Source organism: Sebastes fasciatus, chromosome 8 (assembly GCF_043250625.1).
Source record: "Sebastes fasciatus isolate fSebFas1 chromosome 8, fSebFas1.pri, whole genome shotgun sequence".
NCBI classification, from domain to species: Eukaryota; Metazoa; Chordata; class Actinopteri; order Perciformes; family Sebastidae; genus Sebastes; species Sebastes fasciatus.
This window is the reverse complement of record NC_133802.1, coordinates 29,843,141-29,861,359: the sequence shown is the minus strand read 5'-3', so window position 1 is coordinate 29,861,359 and position 18,219 is coordinate 29,843,141. Positions and strand designations below refer to the sequence as shown.

Sequence of the window (18,219 nt, the reverse complement as noted above, 5' to 3'; positions counted from 1 at the left end):
CACACACACACACACACACACACAAATATATAGAAAGGACAAACACATTACAACGTCTTCACACAGAAAGACGTCGGCGCACACACTCAGACATAAACACTAATTTGCATAATAAACACAGAAACACGGTCTGTGATTCAAAGCAGTGGTTTGTTTGTCAGACTGTGTTATCATTAATGAATAATAATAATAATAATAATAACCAGCTGACACGACAAACACTGAATATTCATCCTACTGAGACTACGTCAACACAACGAGCGTCCACACCAACATGTTCTCATCCCAACTTGTCACATACGGCCGCTTTGTCAGACACCTCAGCGTCACTATAGCCCCCTTTTCTGTTAGTAACCATGATGAGGTGTTTTGTGGGCGGAGCGTTAAGTGGAGGCAGAATAATTCTCTGAACACGTTAGTTAACGCTGGCAAGTTGTGTTGGCTTGTTTTTTTAACAATGGCTGAAGAAAATACTAGTTTCTCTCAATATGTTCTGTCACTCACTCTCCAGGATCACGAGTGTTAGTTGAGAAAGTTAACATTAACCAACGGGACCAGATTAGCCAACCCCTACGCTGCTGGCAGACTACTTCAGGAGGAGTAGACGGCTGGCATTTTCTGTGTTGCATGACAGCATGGCGGTATTAGCAAGCTAAGCTAGCTAAGTAGCCAGCCGTCCGACCAGCGGGCTGGTGGCCAACGGCAGCGCTGTACTGATAAATTGAGGGCGTATAAATCTTTGGATGCTTATAGTTAACTATCCTTCAGTAAAGTCAGTCAAAAAGAGAGTCGTACAATATCGGCAAAGTGTTTCAGAGATGAAGAGAAAGGGTTGCTAATAGTTTAGCCTTCTGCTGTGCGTCGGTATCCGACACCGAGGGGCGTGACATAGCGTCGGTATTTTATGCCCTGGGAATGAGAACGGGCTGTCCACACAGTCTCCATGTTGTTTCAGTAGAAACGTCCAAAATGAAACACCTGATCAATAATAAACATTCAGTGTTTTATTCTTGAAATGTCACATTTAACAATATGATGTGACCATGAACAACATTAAATACAGTAGAATTATGATAAGTAGTGTCTGATTAATGTGATCATATAAACGACTTCACTAAACTATTTGTTATTGTTGTTTGTTTCTATCATAATTGTACTAATGAACTGTTAAACACCATCTGTCTCTGTGTGTTCACGTTCTGATGGAGATTCTTCATTTGTTCAGATGTCGTCGTCGCCGTGCTCGACTGTGATTGGCTCAGCTGTATCAGAGCTATGGGACCAGTGATGTGATTGGCTGAGAGTGTTTGTATTAATAACTACAACCTCTGATCTATATTTCCATTCACCATCCAGCCCTTTAACATCTACAGTCTGTGCACCCAAAACCTACAGCTCTGCACTCGTCGCTGCACTGCATGATTTAAATACGGGGAAAAAAACAGGAACCTGCACAGTGTTTTCACTAAAGTTGTCTTTGATTGAGTATGATATAAGTATGACAGTGTGTGTGTGTGTGTTACCAGCTGTTTGTAGTCGATCTGCTGTCTGATGAGCTTGTCTTCACTTAGAGAGTAGCGAGCCTCTCCGGTGATGGCGTCGATCGGCCCTTTCTCCATCTGCTGCTTTATGGCACAGTACAGCATGAAGAGAGGCTCGCCGGCACACTCCTGACAGACAGACAGAGAGAGACAGAGAGACAGATAGAGAGAGAGACAGACAGATAGATAGAGAGCGAGAGAGACAGACAGATAGAGAGAGAGAGAGAGAGAGAGAGAGAGAGACAGACAGTGTCAGAGATTCCTTCATTACCACAGTTTAATCCTGAAAACTCACCAGCAGCAGGATTTAACCAATCCCCTTCATTTCCTATGAATAAATCAACTGCAGCTCTGGTCTGATTGGTCACGGTCAGACTGGAGAGGAAGAGCTTAACAAGGTCAATTAGGGAGAGGAAGGAAGGAGGAAGGAAGGAAGGAAGGAAGGAAGGAAGTAAGGAGCGAACAAACGAAGAGATGATGGGTTACCTTGAGGAAGCGATGCAGCAGGAAGGTGAACCAGTTCGTCAGCATCTTCTCAGCTACAGACTCCGTCCTGAACACACACACACACAGAGAGGTCAAAGGTCAGGTCGAATGTTCAGGTTGATCCACAATCAAAGATCATCTCATTATCCCATTTAGTTTGGGCTAAAAGGGTCAAAGGTCAAAGGTGGTGTACTGACCTCCTCAGCAGCAGTTTGGGATGGTTCTTGTTCTCCAGGTTCTTCTCGATCAGGTCGGCCAGCAGCTGTTTCAACACCACGGTAGCATATTCCATACGACCCTACGAGACAAAGATCAACCGTTAATCTGCTGTTAACTGATATTAACACCTACAACAACATCTGTTAACTAGTTATTAACAGTTGATACCACCTACAAAACATCTATTTAAGGAATTATTAACATCCATACATCTTTATAACACACTTTTGAGGACCTGTTACCAGTCACAGACTGATCTAAAAACAACTATTAGTAACTATTAATGATGGTACATGTATTAATCATATTTGTAACCATTATCAGCAGCTTCTCAGATTATTATAGGAGGTACCTGCAGAGTTTATAACCATGTTATCAGCAGCTTCACAGATTATTATAGGAGGTACCTGCAGAGCCGCCATCAGCAGCGAGGCGACGTTCCCTCGGTCTCTCATGGAGAACGACCTCTGAGCCTCCAGAGTGTGAATGAAGTTCAACAGGAACATCTTGTTGTTCAGTAACTGACTGAAGAGACGCAGAGCTTTCTCTACGTTAGCTGGAGACTGAAACACAAACAGAGACACACATCTTACAGTTAGGGGCCTGTCCTCACTGGACCAGTACTCTGGACCAGTACTGACATGGGAACATAATCTTTTTGCACTGGAGTTATATGCTATATATATTACACCTCTTAATGCAAATGTTTTTTACATTCTCATTTTCTTATTTTTAATTTTAGTTCTTATATTTCTCTACATATATTTTTGTTTATATTGCAGCACATAATTTGCATGTTACATACTCCTTTATTTCTATTTTCTTACATTTCTTGTGTTTATACGAGGCAAACGTAACGCTCCCCCGCAGGGATCAATAAAGTATTTCTGATTCTGATTGTGACTTTTTTTAAATAACAGAATAATATAAATATATAAAGCAACTGATTCCATCATTATGAAATGTATCTACTAAATTGAAATACATACTTTCAGTCTGAATTTGTGAACTCTAAAAAATACTTAAAATAAATCGATTGATTTTGTGAAATTACCTCTTAAAATTAGATTCTGGAATTTTCTGAATGCATCTAGATGTTTTAAATAATTTTATTTATATTGAGTAACCCCTTAGTTTAGGCCCTACTGTGTTTATCATTTCCAATAAATATATAATCATTATAATAAATGGCTTATACACTATAATGTCATTGCAATATGTAATTATCTCTGATGTCCATCAGGAATAGCTGTCCAATAAATCCACTTAGAAATCAGAGAGAAAAGACGCCGCAGAACTCCCCTGAGAATCGTCATGTTTTTAACTTTTCTTCAGTATCACAGTAATCCAGTGATAGTTGTCTTTATATCCATGGGTACGCTGCTAACAGGAAATGCTAATTGTTAATTCTGCAGAGTTTTTAATGGAGTTTGATTAAATGTCAACTAATATAGGATAAAGAAATGGGGCTCAAGTTGTAGCTCAGAGCATAACTCACTGAAACCAAAGCAACGTCCCCCAAAGCATTATGGGGATTTTTTCAAAGGGAGTGAAAGATTTTTCATGCTGCACTATAAATATTATTATATATTTTTTGACATTGACATTCACAGTGTGAGAACAGTAGTCAAATGTATACCATCTCACAGTATATATTGTCATATTGCCCAACCCTATCATTTTAAAAGAAACCTTAATAAATCTAAACCAGGACGAGAATTATAATATGCAGAAAAAACAAGCCATCTGTTTGAAATAATAATAATAATAGAGATTCACAGTGAAAACAGAAAACCTCTGGAGCTCCCGTCGGTCCGCTGAGAACAGAGACAAAGATAAAGAAACTTTTCTGCCATTTCTCATCAAATTCATGGAAATCCTTCCACCCAGAGACTGATCTACTTCCACACCTAGTTATTAGGATCTGAGTAAATCTAATTCATGGCTGCTGCTGCAGAGAACAGAGGCTCAGTGGCTCAGAGCTTCATGCTGGGTTCGCTTAATTAAAGCTGCGTGGCGGCCCAGACGACGCTGTAGATACTGCGGAGGGTTGTTCTGTTTCACCACACAGACACTTTAAAAGCAGCTCAGACTATTTCTGTAATATTTCCTGGTATTTGTTCTGTGGATAGAAGTAATGAAGTGATATATTTGTGTGTGTTGTTCGTACGTCGAGCTCTTTGAGGACCGGGTGTTCTTCTATTCCGGGGAACATGACTCTCATGGTGTAGGTTCGGTACTCCAGGAAGGGGATCTTCACTCCGTCCATGTCGTTGGTCAGTTCCTGGATGTCTGTCTGCAGCTCTGCAAAGGCTGCAGGGAGGAAGAACAAACACTTTGTTACTGTACGTTAAAGGGCATGTCCATCTGCGTTCTTTTTCATTTTTTTCAAATGGAAACGTCCACTCAGCCGTTAGCAGAAAGCAGTGATGTAGGTTAGCACAGTAAGCTAATCAATAAGGTTGTGAATAATGTGAACGCTTGCACTAACTGAGTCAACGTTAGCTGTGCTAAGATTGGAAATAACTGAGAGAAGTGGGGTTGTATGTATACTCATGTTCTGAGAGGTAAAATTACTGTTTTTGTGAATGGAGTCTGGTGGCTTTGAAGAGAGTGATATAACGGCTAAAAGACTCGCCGTCAGACAGCCCTTGCTGACGGGGAACTGAAGCCGTTGTATCGCTCTTTTCAAAGCCACCAGAGTCCATTCACAAAACCAGTAATTTGACCTCTCAGAACACGGGAGTTGCTGGTCTACCGCTGCATCGATTGGTTGGTTTGTTTGTGTAATTGTGTGACTTTCTGATCTGAACTAACGTGGCGTCCACAGCAGCACATTGCTTAGTTTCCTGCCGGTCTTTAGACCAGGTTACCACAACATCCTCTCACTACAGAACGTACCCTCCTTGCACTCCAGCGCCACCCGGCTCTCCAGGTTGTCCATCTGCAGCTGGAGGCGTTTCAGCGTCCGGTCGGCGTCGCGAGTCTTCCTCTTGTAGGCGATCAGCACGGCGATGATCGCGATGAGCAGCACGCCTCCGCCCGCTCCGATGCCGATGATGGCGGGCAGCGTCAGGGCGCTGTCGGAGTAGATATGGAGCGTACCCGGGGAGTACTCCAGACCTCCAACTAGGATCTAGAGGAAGAGAGAGAGACAACATTAACATCAGGGCTGACGATTTTGATCATCTTTCCTGCTTTTTCTATTGTTGTCCCTCGGCTTTGGAAGACCTTCCCAACAATGACGAGATATATAATCTCTCCTCCGTGTTCTGGGTTGACCCCGTGGTCTCCTACCAGAGGACGTACCCAGAAAACCTCCAGGAGGATCCTGATCAAACGCCTAAAACTTACATTTTCCCTCCATGTTTTGTCTCATTACTTTTTTGTAAATTCCCAAATGTGGACATCAAACATCTTCACACTAACAGAGACGTATACTGGCAGACATCTTTATATTCATATTATATATTTGTGTATTAATTATGTGTGTTGTCTCCTGTATGAATGTTTTATTAAAGTGTTTCCTTCCACAGGTTATAAACATCGATTATAAAAACAGACGACGGCTCGTATGAATAATGTGATGAATAGATGATGCAGACGAGTTGATAGGAACTCATCAGTTCATCAGTTATCATTTATTCATCAGAGAGAAGAAGGAGCACTAACATGACATTTTGTATTGATTAGTAATCAATAGTTTTAATAATGCATCAATAGTCTGTCTGCTCTGGTTTGTCTGCTCACTTTGAACATGTATATATATATATATGTGTGTGTGTGTGTGTGTCAGCCTCTGATCTGTGACATCAGACCAATTACCCATGATTCCCTGCGGCTGCACTTAATGACTTTCACCTTTATAAAGACCTCTCTTCCTCCTCCCTCACCTCCTCATTTTCTTCTTTCCTAATCTCCTCTTCCTCCTATCCTTCCTTCTCTTCTTCATTTCCTTCCTCCTCTCTTCCCTCACTTCCTCTTCATTTCCTTCTTCTTCCCTCACCTCCTCTTCTTCACTTTCTTCTTTCCTCATCTCCTCTTCCTCCTATCCATCGTTCCCTTCTTTATTTCCTTCCACCCCCCCTCACTTCCTCTTCTTCATTTCCTTCATCCTCTCTTCCTCTTCCCTCACTTCCTCTCCTTCATTTCCTTCCTTCTCACTCACCTCCTCTTCTTCCTCCTTTCTTGTCCTATCCTTCATTTCCTCTCACTCTCCTCTCTCATCATACCTCTTTTCTCGCTTCCTCCCCTTTTCCTTCCTCCTCCACTCTTTTCTCCTCTTCTACTCCACCCCTACTTCTCCCGTCTTTCCTTCTCTCCTCTTCTTCCTTTATTTCTTTCCTTCCATCCTCTTTTTCCTCTTCCCCTTTGCTCCTTTCCTTTTCTTCCTTCCTCTTTTGCTCTTCTATCGTCTTCTCTTCTATCTCCTCTCCTTCCTCATCCTTTCCTCCTCCGCTCTTCCTCTCATCACTTCTCTCCTTTTGTCTTCATTTATTCATCAAATGTGTCAAATTATTATTGATAAATGTAAATCAAAAATGTCACTGATTAACTGATAAAATGTTTCATCTGTAACAACATTTAATTGACTAAACTACTAATTGATGATCTAAAACATATTATAAGTCCTTTTGAAAAGCGTCTGATCGATCATGAACCAATCACGTTCAGGTGAAGAAAAGAGGGGGCGGGGCTAAGGTCCCATCACTCACCAGGACTCGCTGTTCTCCGGTCAGATCTGGCGAATCACAGAGCAGCTGGTTCTCTGACACGGTCAGCAGGCAGGGAGACTCTCCGATCAGAACCGTGTAGTTCAGACGGTTGTTACCGGGCGCCGGCGGGATCAGGTTCTTACCCTGGAACCAGAACAAGTACTCAGATCCTGTACTGCAGTAAAAGTACTAATACCACAGCGTAGAAATACTCTGTTACAAGTAAAAGTCCTGCATACTTCAGTAAAAGTATAATTGTATTATAATAATTGATGCATTAATGTGTTCATCACTTTAATGTCCCAGCTGGTAAAGGTGGATCTGCTTTTAATTATTTTTGGTATATTAAAGTTTTTTTTTAAAAATATTTTACTTATTTTTGTATGATAATTTACTAAATTTACTAATGTTTTTCTGATATTTAACTCATATTTTGTTGATATTTTACTAATCATTTTAGGATATTTTACTATTTGGGGGATTTTTACCAATATTTTGTTGATATTTTACTAATATGTTTTGGGATATTTTATCAATATTTTTTGGGGGATATTTTACTAATATTTTTTTAGATTTTTTTGACTTTTTTAGGATATTTTACATTTTTGGGTGATATTTTACTGATATTTTTGGGATATTTCAATAATATTTTTAGGATATTTTACTATTTTTGGGGATATTTTACTAATATTTTTTGGCATATTTTACCAATATTATTAGGATATTTTAGATTTTTTGGGGGGATATTTTATTAATATGCTTTGGGATATTTTACAGTTTTTGGGGGATATTTTAGATTTTTATTGGGATATTTTACTAATATTTTTGAGGATATCTTAATATTATTTTTGGGCTACTTTAATAATATTTTTAGGATATTTAACATTTTTGGGGGATATTTTACAAACAAATTTTGGGATATTTTACTAATCTTTCTGGTATAATTTATTTGTTCATCAGGTGGAGCTCATTTTAATGACTTTATATACTGATGGGTAGTTTATAATAATACATCATCATTTATTAGTTGATTAGATTTAGTTTTAATAATCTGAATCTGTTAAGTAACTAAAGCTGTCAGATAAAAGTAGTGGAGTAAAAAGTACAATATCTCCCTCTGAGATGTAATGGAAAGTAGAAAGTAGCAGAACATGGAGACACTCAAGTAAAGTACAAGTACCTAAAACTTGTACTTAAATATGGTAGTTGAGTAAATGTACTTAGTTACTTTCCAGACGCCTGTTCTTATACATATACAGTATGTATATAAACGCTGTGTCTCCGTCAGATTGAGTCTCTGCTTCTGTACTTCCTGTGTGTATGTTTCTTACCTTGAGGATGATGGGTGACCCTGGTTTGACCTCCAGGATCCCAGAATTCCCCAGAGAGTCAAAGGTCGGGTTCGGGTAGTGTGTGAAGGGGGTGGAGTTCAGGACCAGCAGAGCGGAGACCTGGACAGGACCAGAACATCAGGATATAACATCAGGGACTGGGACTCACTGCTACTGTCGGCATCCTGCTGTCTCTGAGTGTGTGTGTGTGTGTGTTACCTGGTCAAAGATGAAGCCAAACTCGTCGGGGCGCAGCGCCCCCTCTGGTGGGTTGGGTTTACCGTAGACCAGACCAGGAGCCAAACATGTCATCGTAGTGTCGTTGCCTTTAGTACAGAACTAGAGACAGACAGAGATTATGTTTAGATCGGGAGCTTTCAGAGATTACTTGAGTAAAAATCAAACTTCAAGTCTTTAAAAACGTCACGATGACATCACGGTCCCTCTGCCTCACTCCTCGCCGCTAGGAGACTACTTCGCTGGGAGGAGAAGTCAGTCTCCGGACAAGCTAGCTAGCTAACTAGCCAGTTCCGGAGACAGACAATCTAGCCGTCTAGTCCTCCTGAAGTAGTCTGCCAGCAGCGTAGAGGTCGACTAATCTGGTCCCGTTGGTTAATGTTAACTTTCTCATCTAACACTCGTGATCCTGGAGAGTGAGTGACAGTACATATTGAGATAAACTAGTATTTTCTTCAGCCACTGTTGTTAAAAACAAGCCAACAATACTTGCTAGCCAGCGTTAACTAACGTGTTCAGAGAATTATTCTGCCTCCACTTAACGCTCCGCCCACAAAATACCTCATCATGGTTACTAACAGAGAACCCTTCAGAAAAACCTTCTTAAGAAAAGATAAAATGAAATATGTTTCATGTGTATCACGTTGTGACCCCTCAGATTCATCCTGTGACCCCTGACGGGGTCCTGACCTCATGTTGGGAAACCTCTGATGTAAAGTCTCAGGTTGCTCTTACGTTATTGGTTTCCACTCCTCCGTACTTGGCTCTGACTTTGGGCTCCTGGATGGTCAGCAGGTTGGTTCCTGTCACTGTTATCACTGTACTGCCACTGCACAAACACACACACACACACACACACACACACACACACACACACACACACACGGTCAGTTACAGATCAATAGTGTGATTGATGATGTGATTATCTGTGAGGAGGATCCTCTTACTTGAGGATGGTCCAGTTGGGCTCGATGCTGCTGATGGTCGGGTCCTCGGTGTAGACGTATCTGGTGTCTGAGCTCGTCACCTCGGCCTTGTCAATCATCAGACGGATGGGGGCGGGGCCAGAGCCCAACAGGGAGGCAGGAGTTATGCAGATTATTTCCCGATTGGTCCGTCTGGGAGAGAGGAGGAGGAGGGATGATTGATTAATGATGTGATTTATGTTTATTAATTTAATGATTGATGAGAGTCAATGGATCCAGACTGACTTGACGAACAGACACTCCTCCTTGTCGATGTAAACGATGACGGTGCTGCCGGCGTCCAGGTGACGACCCGTCACCGTCAGTCTGGTTCCCCCAGAGACAGGACCCTTCCCTGGTAGCACCCGACTGAAACTGGGGCTCTGGAGGAGGAAGAGAAGGAGGAGGAAAAAGGAGGAGGAGGAAAGAGGAGGAGGAGGAACAGGAGAAGGAGGAGGAGGAAGAGGAGGAGGAATAGGAAGATGAGGAGAACAGGAGAAGGAGGAGGAGGAGGAAGAAGAAGAGGAGGATGAAGAGGAGGAGGAGGAACAGGAGGAGGAGGAATAGGAGGAGGAGGAGGTAGAGAAGAGGAGGAGGAAGATGAGGAGGAAGACGAAGATGAGGAGGAAGAAGAGGAGGATGAAGAGGAGTAGAAGGAGGATGAAGAGGAGGAGGAGGAGGAGGTTGTTACCAGTAAATCCACACTACTGTTGTTACTCAGCTCTGTATTACAGTTGAACCTTTCCATATATTAATTAACATTACTATAAAACTGTCTGTTCTACTGTCTTCTTCATGTCAATATACTATTACTACTATTACTATTATTATAAAAACTTTATGACTCAGTACAGTAAATAACCTTTTATTTAGTTTCTTTCTTAATCCTTCTTGATTAAAGCTGATCTTTCTTTGACCTGCTATTTGTCTGATGTTTAGAAGTAGAAGTAATAAAAGTCCTTCATTTTCTACAGCTTCATGTCGACTGACTGATGACGAACACACACTCACCACGAAGGAGTAGGTCTGGGTGGAGAGGGTCCGGTACTCGGCGCTGCAGACGCCGATGCAGAGCTCCACCGGACCTCCTGGAGAGTGAGGGAGGAGAGCTTCGGCCATGTCGCACACGATCCTGCAGACAGACGGAGAGAGAGAGAGAATGAGAGTCAGGACACGCCTCTGACACTCTGGCAACCATGTGTTCACACCAACATACAGACACTGACTGACCTCTCAGCGCTGATGTACTGCGACTGGACGGGGTTACAGCGCACGCCGGCCACCTGGACGTGAGAGATCTCCTTCACCTGCAGACCAAGGTTCTCCCCCTCGATCGTCACCCGCGTCCCTCCCTCCCGAGGTCCCGTCAGAGGGTCAATCTGTGGGGGGGCGGGATCAATCACTTATCAGTCATCAATCATGTTTGATTACTGAGACTCTTGTGGATCCAACGAGTCCAACTGTATTTATGTGTGAGGATGTTAGTCCCCATTTCATTGTAGTGAGACCATTTTCTGAATCGGACCTCACTGTATAAAATGACCTGTGGTGACCTCTAGGATAATCACAGGCTCATGAATCTTTACAGCCACAAACTAGAGACCTAGAGCATTCAGTGGAGGGATGGCTTTACTAGCTAGATTGACAATAAGGGGGTTTCTGAGCAGTTTACACAACAGAAGCACTCGCCATCCAATCGCCAAAAAATTAAATTCTTGCAGAAATCTCCAAAATGTCAAAAGTTTTTGATACCAAATCCCAGCATGGCTTTTTCTATGTTGTTCCTCAAGGTCTTGGTGTCTTAATGTGGTATTTTGGAGGGATTATTGATCATTTTCAGTAAATAAAAAATTGTTAAATTTAGCACCAAATCTGTGTAACAAATGGTATCAACCCCAAAAATTGCTGCAACAATTTATGAGACATAATAGAGCATGGGGATGACCATCATATACTCATATCAACATGTTCTACGCTTTTAAACACTTTCACAATTTACTGTAATTGATTAAATAATAAATTAATAATGATTTCTTATTAATGGCTAGAAGAACTTGACACACAGTGCAGAGCTGCATCTCAAATTAATCTTCAGGTTCCCAGCTTTCAGATGATGTACACCACTTCTATGTGACATCTACTGTTGACTATTTAAAATAGATTCAGGCTGCAAGTCGTTAATGTTACAGATTACAAACTTGATTAATCAATTTGTTGTTTGATCGATAAAAAATATAAGAAAATATAAAAAAAAGGCCATCACAAATCCATAAAGCCAAATGTTTCCTGTTCATATGGATTGTTTTAAACCATCCAAAACCTAAAAATATCCAGTTTATTATCACATAAGATGCAAACCCTCAAAACTGAAAAACTAACAATTAACTAATAATTCCTTTGCGTCAGTGCTGATGAGGTTGTGGGCTTCATTCCCTACCTTGGTGATGCGCGGGTGGCTGCAGCGCAGGTTGTGTCGGCCGTGGTGCATCCAGTTCTGCTCAGCTGACGGACAGTGTTGGCGCAGGAGACACTTCCTGCTTTCAGTGCACCAGCCACATTCAAAGGTTGACGGAGCTTTGAGGCACTGACCACAGCTGGAGCGCTGAGCCTCGCACTTATACAGCAACGCTGACACACAACACAGATATACACACACGTTTACACAGCAGCAGCAGCAGCAGCAGCAGCAGCAGCAGAAGGTAGGTAACCTTCAAAATAACTAGAATATGATATACTGTATGAGCTTCACTGAAAACAAGAATAAAACACACTAGAATAACTGACAAACTATGACCACTTTATTGTGTGTTTGGAAATGTTCTCTATATGTTAAGTTCACATTTGTTTATGTTTATATTGTTTTAATTTTGCCGTCTCATTCATTTCATACCTTCTTCTTCTGCTGTGCCATTTCCTGTTACTGTATTTTAATATTTTTAACTTCTTCTGGAAAGCAGTTGCCACATTACGACCGAGTGTTAAGGCCAAATTGAAAGAAAAAAAACTCCTGAGATTTCGAGAATAAAGTCAAGAAAAAAAGTCATAACATTACGAGAATAATGTCAGAACTTTACGAGAAAAAAGTAATTTCCTCCTCCATAAAAGAGGCAGTTTCCCCATCAGGTCTCTGTGTTGTTCTTTCTTCAGAATAAACGCAGTTTCTTGCACAATCTTTTCAAGGTCCTGATACTGATGATAATGTGGTGCTGATGTGCCGAAAGATGAAGTATTTAGTTATTAGTGAAACATAAACTAAAGTATATGTTTCATAAGTTCCTCATTTTCAGACAGGCGGCACGCTGCTCTATTTCCCCTCTAAAATAACACGTAAAATTACTACTTTATACTCATAATATTACAACTTTCTTTCTCGTAATATTATAACTTTATTCTCGTAATATTATGACTTTATTCTCGAAATCTCAGATTTCTTTTTTTCTCTTCAATGTGAACCAAATACTCCGCCGTACCACATAAATTAAATCATCATTATTAATACAAAAACGTTCAAATGTGAAGTTCAAACAGATGTATATTGGATTTTTTTTTAAAGTTGGAATTAAAGGCAATTTGATGAGAAGTGTATTTTTAATTATATATGTATTTTTCAGATTTTTTTTAGTAGTAAATAAATAATAAAGGGAATTATGATTTGTATATTATCATGTATATTTACTGTGGAACCAGCTCCCAGGAACAATTAGTGCCTCAGACTCAATTGCTGTTTTTAAATCTAATCTTTAAACTCACCGTAGTCCTATTTTGACACTTTTAATCGCATGTTTCTCGTGTAAATTGTCTTAACATTAACCCTTTGTGTGAAGCACCTTGAGATTTCGCTGTATTTTAAAGTATGCTATATAAATTAAATTCATTATTGTTATTATTAATATATTTAATTGTGTAGTAAAATGTGCTTTATGCATTAAGAGTCAATACACGTTTTAATTATCATTAAATCTAGACAGTAATCAGGATGAATTAACCTTTCTGCAGACTGTGGAGGTTTGAACATGATTATGATGTTTGTGCTGATGAACAGGTTGTTTTTTTACCTTTCATAGACGGCGGCTTGTCAATGAAGAAGTCTCCGTCCCAGACGATAGAGAAATCCACTGGGAGGTCACCAGCCTCGTCCCCTTCATACCAATACTACAGAGACACAGAGACAACAGCATTTATAGAGTTTGACACTTTTTAATTGGGAAACAGAAAATTCAATGCAGTGTTAATTATGATCCAGCAGCAGGAAGAAATGTTAATTAAAGAAGGAGAAGAAGAAGTGTACACTATATTTAGAAAATTTTCACCGCTTTACCTCGCCGTCAGACAGCCCTTTCTGACGGGGGACTGAAACCGTTACATCGTCGTCTGAAAAGCCACCAGACTCCATTCACAAAAACAGTAATTTTACCTCCCAGAACACAGGAGTTGCTGGTCTACTACTGCATCCACTTTTAAAGTAGACCAGTAAAAAGAGAGTTGCGATAATCTAAGTGGCTTGTAATAAGAGTTAAAAATTGTCTAATTTTGTTGAATTTCCTCAGTGTTATTAACACCAGACTCTAACCAACTGAGCTAAACGGCTATAATATTGTTATGTTAACTTATATTACAACAACTTACTAATACTACTACAATAAACAGCACAATAGCAAATATTACCCTAGCTAATGTTGCTAATATCTGCCTAGCTAGTACTACACCAAATACTATTGGTCTACAGCCAATATTACTACAGGTGACAGTATGAGGCTACAGCATGTATTTAGTCCAGGTAATAGTAGTACAAGTAGTACTAGAAAAGAGACAAATCCTGTCTAGAAAGGATAAACTCTGCTACCGCTTTCAAGAGACAGAGATGGAAAACGTACACACACACACACACACACACACATAGAGCAGAGCGGTGTTGTCATGGCGGCTGCAGGTCTCCATAGTAACCAACAAAAAGCAGTCAGAGAAACAACATAATGGATTTAGAGCTGATGGGAACCTGATCTACCTGTCGGTCGCTGTGTGTCTCATCTTAGATAAACAGTGGGGTGTTAATGTAACTCAGTGTGTACGTGTAGATGTGTGTGTGTGTGTGTGCGTAGATGTGTGTGTAGTCTTTGTGAAATGAACAATACAACTCATCTCCAGACGCTGCTGAAAAGACAGAGAGAGGATGTGTCCTGAATATGTCAGCTCGACTCGGATGGCACCAGATAATCTGACGCCACACGTGCACGCACGCACGCATGCACGCACACAACACACACACACACACACACACACACACACACACACACACACACACACACACACACACACACACACACACACACACACACACAGTCAGTGAAAGTAGAGAGAAGTTGAGTTTTCTGAAAGATTGAAAATCAATGTGTCTTAATGACTGGTCTGCTCATTTCATTAACTTACAGCACACACATACACACACTTGCAAACACACACACACACATACACTTGCAAATGCACACGCACACACACACACACACACACACACACACACTAATAATAGATCAGTTAGGAGGTGGCAGCTGTATAATCTTACTTCAGCAAAAAATATATCTACTGTAGAAATCTACTGTACCACACTACAGGACTGAGTCTGCTGCACACACACACACACGCTACATGTACACGCTCACACACATGCACGCTCAAATGCATGTGCACACTCACACACACAAAATTAAGAGATTTTCATTAAGTCACAGCAGCTTCAGTTCAATATTCCTTCCTCAGCAAAAAAAACTACCTCAACATCCAACCAGAGTTTTACTGCTTTTTACCACACACACACACACACACACACACACACACACACACACACACACACACACACACACACACACACACATACACACACACGACTGTAATTAATAAAGCGTTGATATTAAAATGATCTTTTCTGCAGAGCTGCAAGAACGACCACATTATTCATAACAGTGTGTGTGTGTGTGTGTGTGTGTGTGTGTGTGTGTGAGTGTGTGTTACAGTGTGTGTGCGTTAGAGTGATGACCACACAGCTGAAATATGTGGAATACCACGACCATCTAGAGAGAGATGTGTGTGTGTGTGTCTAATGCTCTGATTTTCCATTAAAAGCAGCCAGCTGAGCCCAACAGAGCAGCATCATCAGTCTCACACACACACACACACACACACACACACAGACAGCTCAGATGACAATCAGAGCTGATGTTGGTGAACGCAGCTCCACATCTGCAGCTACTGATCACTGACATTTACTGAATACTGTACTTAAGTTCATATTTGACGTACTTGTATTTTACTGCTCTACATTTATCTGACAGCTTCAGTTACTTTTAGGGCTATCAATCGATTATAATATTTAATCACGATTAATCGCAAATTAATCACACATTTTTATTTATCTGTTCATAATGTACCTTAAAGGGAGATTTGTCAAGTTTTTTATACGCTTATCAACATGGGAGTGGACAAATATGCTTGATTTCTGCAAATGTATGTATATATGTATAATTGTAAATCAATTAACAACACAAAACAATGACGAATATTGTCCAGAAACCCTCACAGGTACTGCATTTAGCTTAAAACAATAAGCTCAAATCATAACATGGCAAACTGCAGCCCAACAGGCAACAACAGCTGTCAATGTGTCATTGTGCTGACTTGACTATGACTTGCCCCCAAACTGCATGTGATTATCATAAAGTGGGCATGTCTGTAAAGGGGAGACTCGTGGGTACCCATAGAACCCATTTACATTCAGATATCTTGAGGTCAGAGGTCAAGGGACCCCTTTGAAAATGGTCATGCCATTTTTCCTCGCCAAAATGTAGCGTAAGTTCAGAGCGTTAATTAGGCTCCTTTGTAACAAGCTAGCATGACAGGATTGGTACCAATGGATTTTTTAGGTTTTCTAGTTTCATATGATACCAGTATCTTCATTCCAGCTTTAAAACCCCCAGCTTTTTGAGCCCGCTACGTGCATTAAAGAAATTAGTAGCGTTAAAACAAATTTGCGTTAACACATACAGTAGGTTCGCTGTCTGCACTGTACTAAGATAGACTTGGAGAAAGCTCTCCTTTAATTCTTATTAATAATAAATGTTTTTATTATCCCCCCCCCCAGCTGTGGACTGTCTCCTGTCTCTGTCTTTATAAAGCGTCCTTCATGTGGTCCCTGCTGTGATGTGATGCTGTGATCTGCGTTATGTGTCACTTTGCTTGTTATTCTCTGTAACTCACTGGGAGATGTTTTCCTCACCGGGACAATAACATTAATTCCTGTTCTCTCTCTTTCTGATGCGTTTCCTCGTCAGTGTTTCCTGTTACGGTCTCGGTCTCCTGCTGGGTCTTAATGTCACAGAGCTGGTGGACACTGTGGGACTGTGTGTGTGTGGATCTGTCATCCCCATGGTAACCCCTGCCTGGTCGCTAGGCCTGTCGCTATGGGGTCAGAGGTGCCTGGCAACAGCAGCAGCAGGAGTGTGTGTTGCTGTTAAAAAGCTGCTGTAGACCCTTTTATAGCCGATGTCATCAAAAATACACGCAGGCCTGTTGGCAACATTTTGCCCCAGACATTCACACGAGTTAGAGAGCTTTAAAGGTTGAATTAAAACCAGTGGGCAACCTCCGGGTCTGAAAGGCAAAGCCAATGCTGAAGTGCCTTAAACCTTTATTCTTTCTTTCTAACAGCCAGCAGAAGGCAACTCCTCTGGTTGATAAAAGAAGTCTGATTGTATAGAAGTCAATGAGAAAATGAGCCTACTTCTCACTTGATTTATTACCTCAGTAAACATCGTAAACATGAGTTTATAGTCTCAATCGCTAGTTTCAAGTCTTCTTCATATACAGCATGATGTTTATTTAGTAAATTATGGACCCATTTAGAGTCAAATAGATCATAAAGCAGGGGATGCTTTAGGGTGTGGCTACCTTGTGATTGACAGGTCGCTACCACGGTGTTGTCCGTGTTTTCGTCTTCCAACATTAATTGTTTCACAGTGTGATTTCAGTAAACCAAAGTTAATCAAAATGTTTTTGGTCGCCTAAAAATGTCTTATTCAGGGATCGGTTGTACCGTCTCGTGTCACTACTGGTTGCAAAAAAACAAGATGGTGATGTCCTAAAACCAAGATGATGACGACCAAAAATCAAGATGGTGACGGCCAAAAACCAAGATGGCGAAGGCCAAATTGCCAAAATCGAGGCTTCAAAACCGTAGTCCACAAACCAATGGGTGACGTCACGGTGACTACGTTCACTTCTTATATACAGTCTATGATTAAAACTGTTACCAGCATCAAAATGACTGGTTATTGCGTCTTCGGTTCTCAAGTTCGACAGAATTCCGACAGGGTCACGACTGTTTCAGGGCAACCTGAAAGCTATTAAACGTGTTGACTACCAATGGGTTGAGGTTACGATCAAAAACGCTTGTGTTCGTAATGAAAGGGGAGAAAATTGCAGTAAAACAGCTTTGCAATAACGACTAATAACCATATCATCGAGCTCTGAGCTGCTACCTAGCAACACTAAATAATACTTACCCTGCCATGCAGGTACATTTCTGGTTTAATTATCGCCCAAGCCTCATACATAGTGGTGTTGTGCCCTTGTCTTGGGCTACGGGTGGAATAATTTACCAGAATAATTAATTGGGAGACGCTGCCTTCATATGAGGCTGGAAACACCACATTCACATCATGTTTGATGAAGAATC

The 18,219-nt window shown here is 40.9% G+C and overlaps 1 protein-coding gene across 1 annotated transcript in view; it reads right to left on the bottom strand.

Moving 5' to 3' along the window:
* Nucleotides 1–18,219, bottom strand: part of plxna3 (plexin A3) — a 135,236-nt gene that overhangs the window by 15,855 nt on the left and 101,162 nt on the right. Inside the window, exons 14-29 of the mRNA XM_074644942.1 lie at nucleotides 13,550–13,646; nucleotides 11,932–12,122; nucleotides 10,725–10,873; nucleotides 10,506–10,626; nucleotides 9,741–9,877; nucleotides 9,477–9,647; nucleotides 9,265–9,358; nucleotides 8,512–8,631; nucleotides 8,293–8,412; nucleotides 6,962–7,105; nucleotides 5,148–5,382; nucleotides 4,417–4,559; nucleotides 2,654–2,809; nucleotides 2,225–2,325; nucleotides 2,028–2,094; nucleotides 1,524–1,670 (exon numbers count right to left, since the gene is read on the bottom strand). Coding sequence (XP_074501043.1) covers nucleotides 1,524–1,670; nucleotides 2,028–2,094; nucleotides 2,225–2,325; nucleotides 2,654–2,809; nucleotides 4,417–4,559; nucleotides 5,148–5,382; nucleotides 6,962–7,105; nucleotides 8,293–8,412; nucleotides 8,512–8,631; nucleotides 9,265–9,358; nucleotides 9,477–9,647; nucleotides 9,741–9,877; nucleotides 10,506–10,626; nucleotides 10,725–10,873; nucleotides 11,932–12,122; nucleotides 13,550–13,646 — 2,193 coding nt within the window. The remainder of the gene's footprint in view (nucleotides 1–1,523; nucleotides 1,671–2,027; nucleotides 2,095–2,224; nucleotides 2,326–2,653; nucleotides 2,810–4,416; nucleotides 4,560–5,147; nucleotides 5,383–6,961; nucleotides 7,106–8,292; nucleotides 8,413–8,511; nucleotides 8,632–9,264; nucleotides 9,359–9,476; nucleotides 9,648–9,740; nucleotides 9,878–10,505; nucleotides 10,627–10,724; nucleotides 10,874–11,931; nucleotides 12,123–13,549; nucleotides 13,647–18,219) is intronic.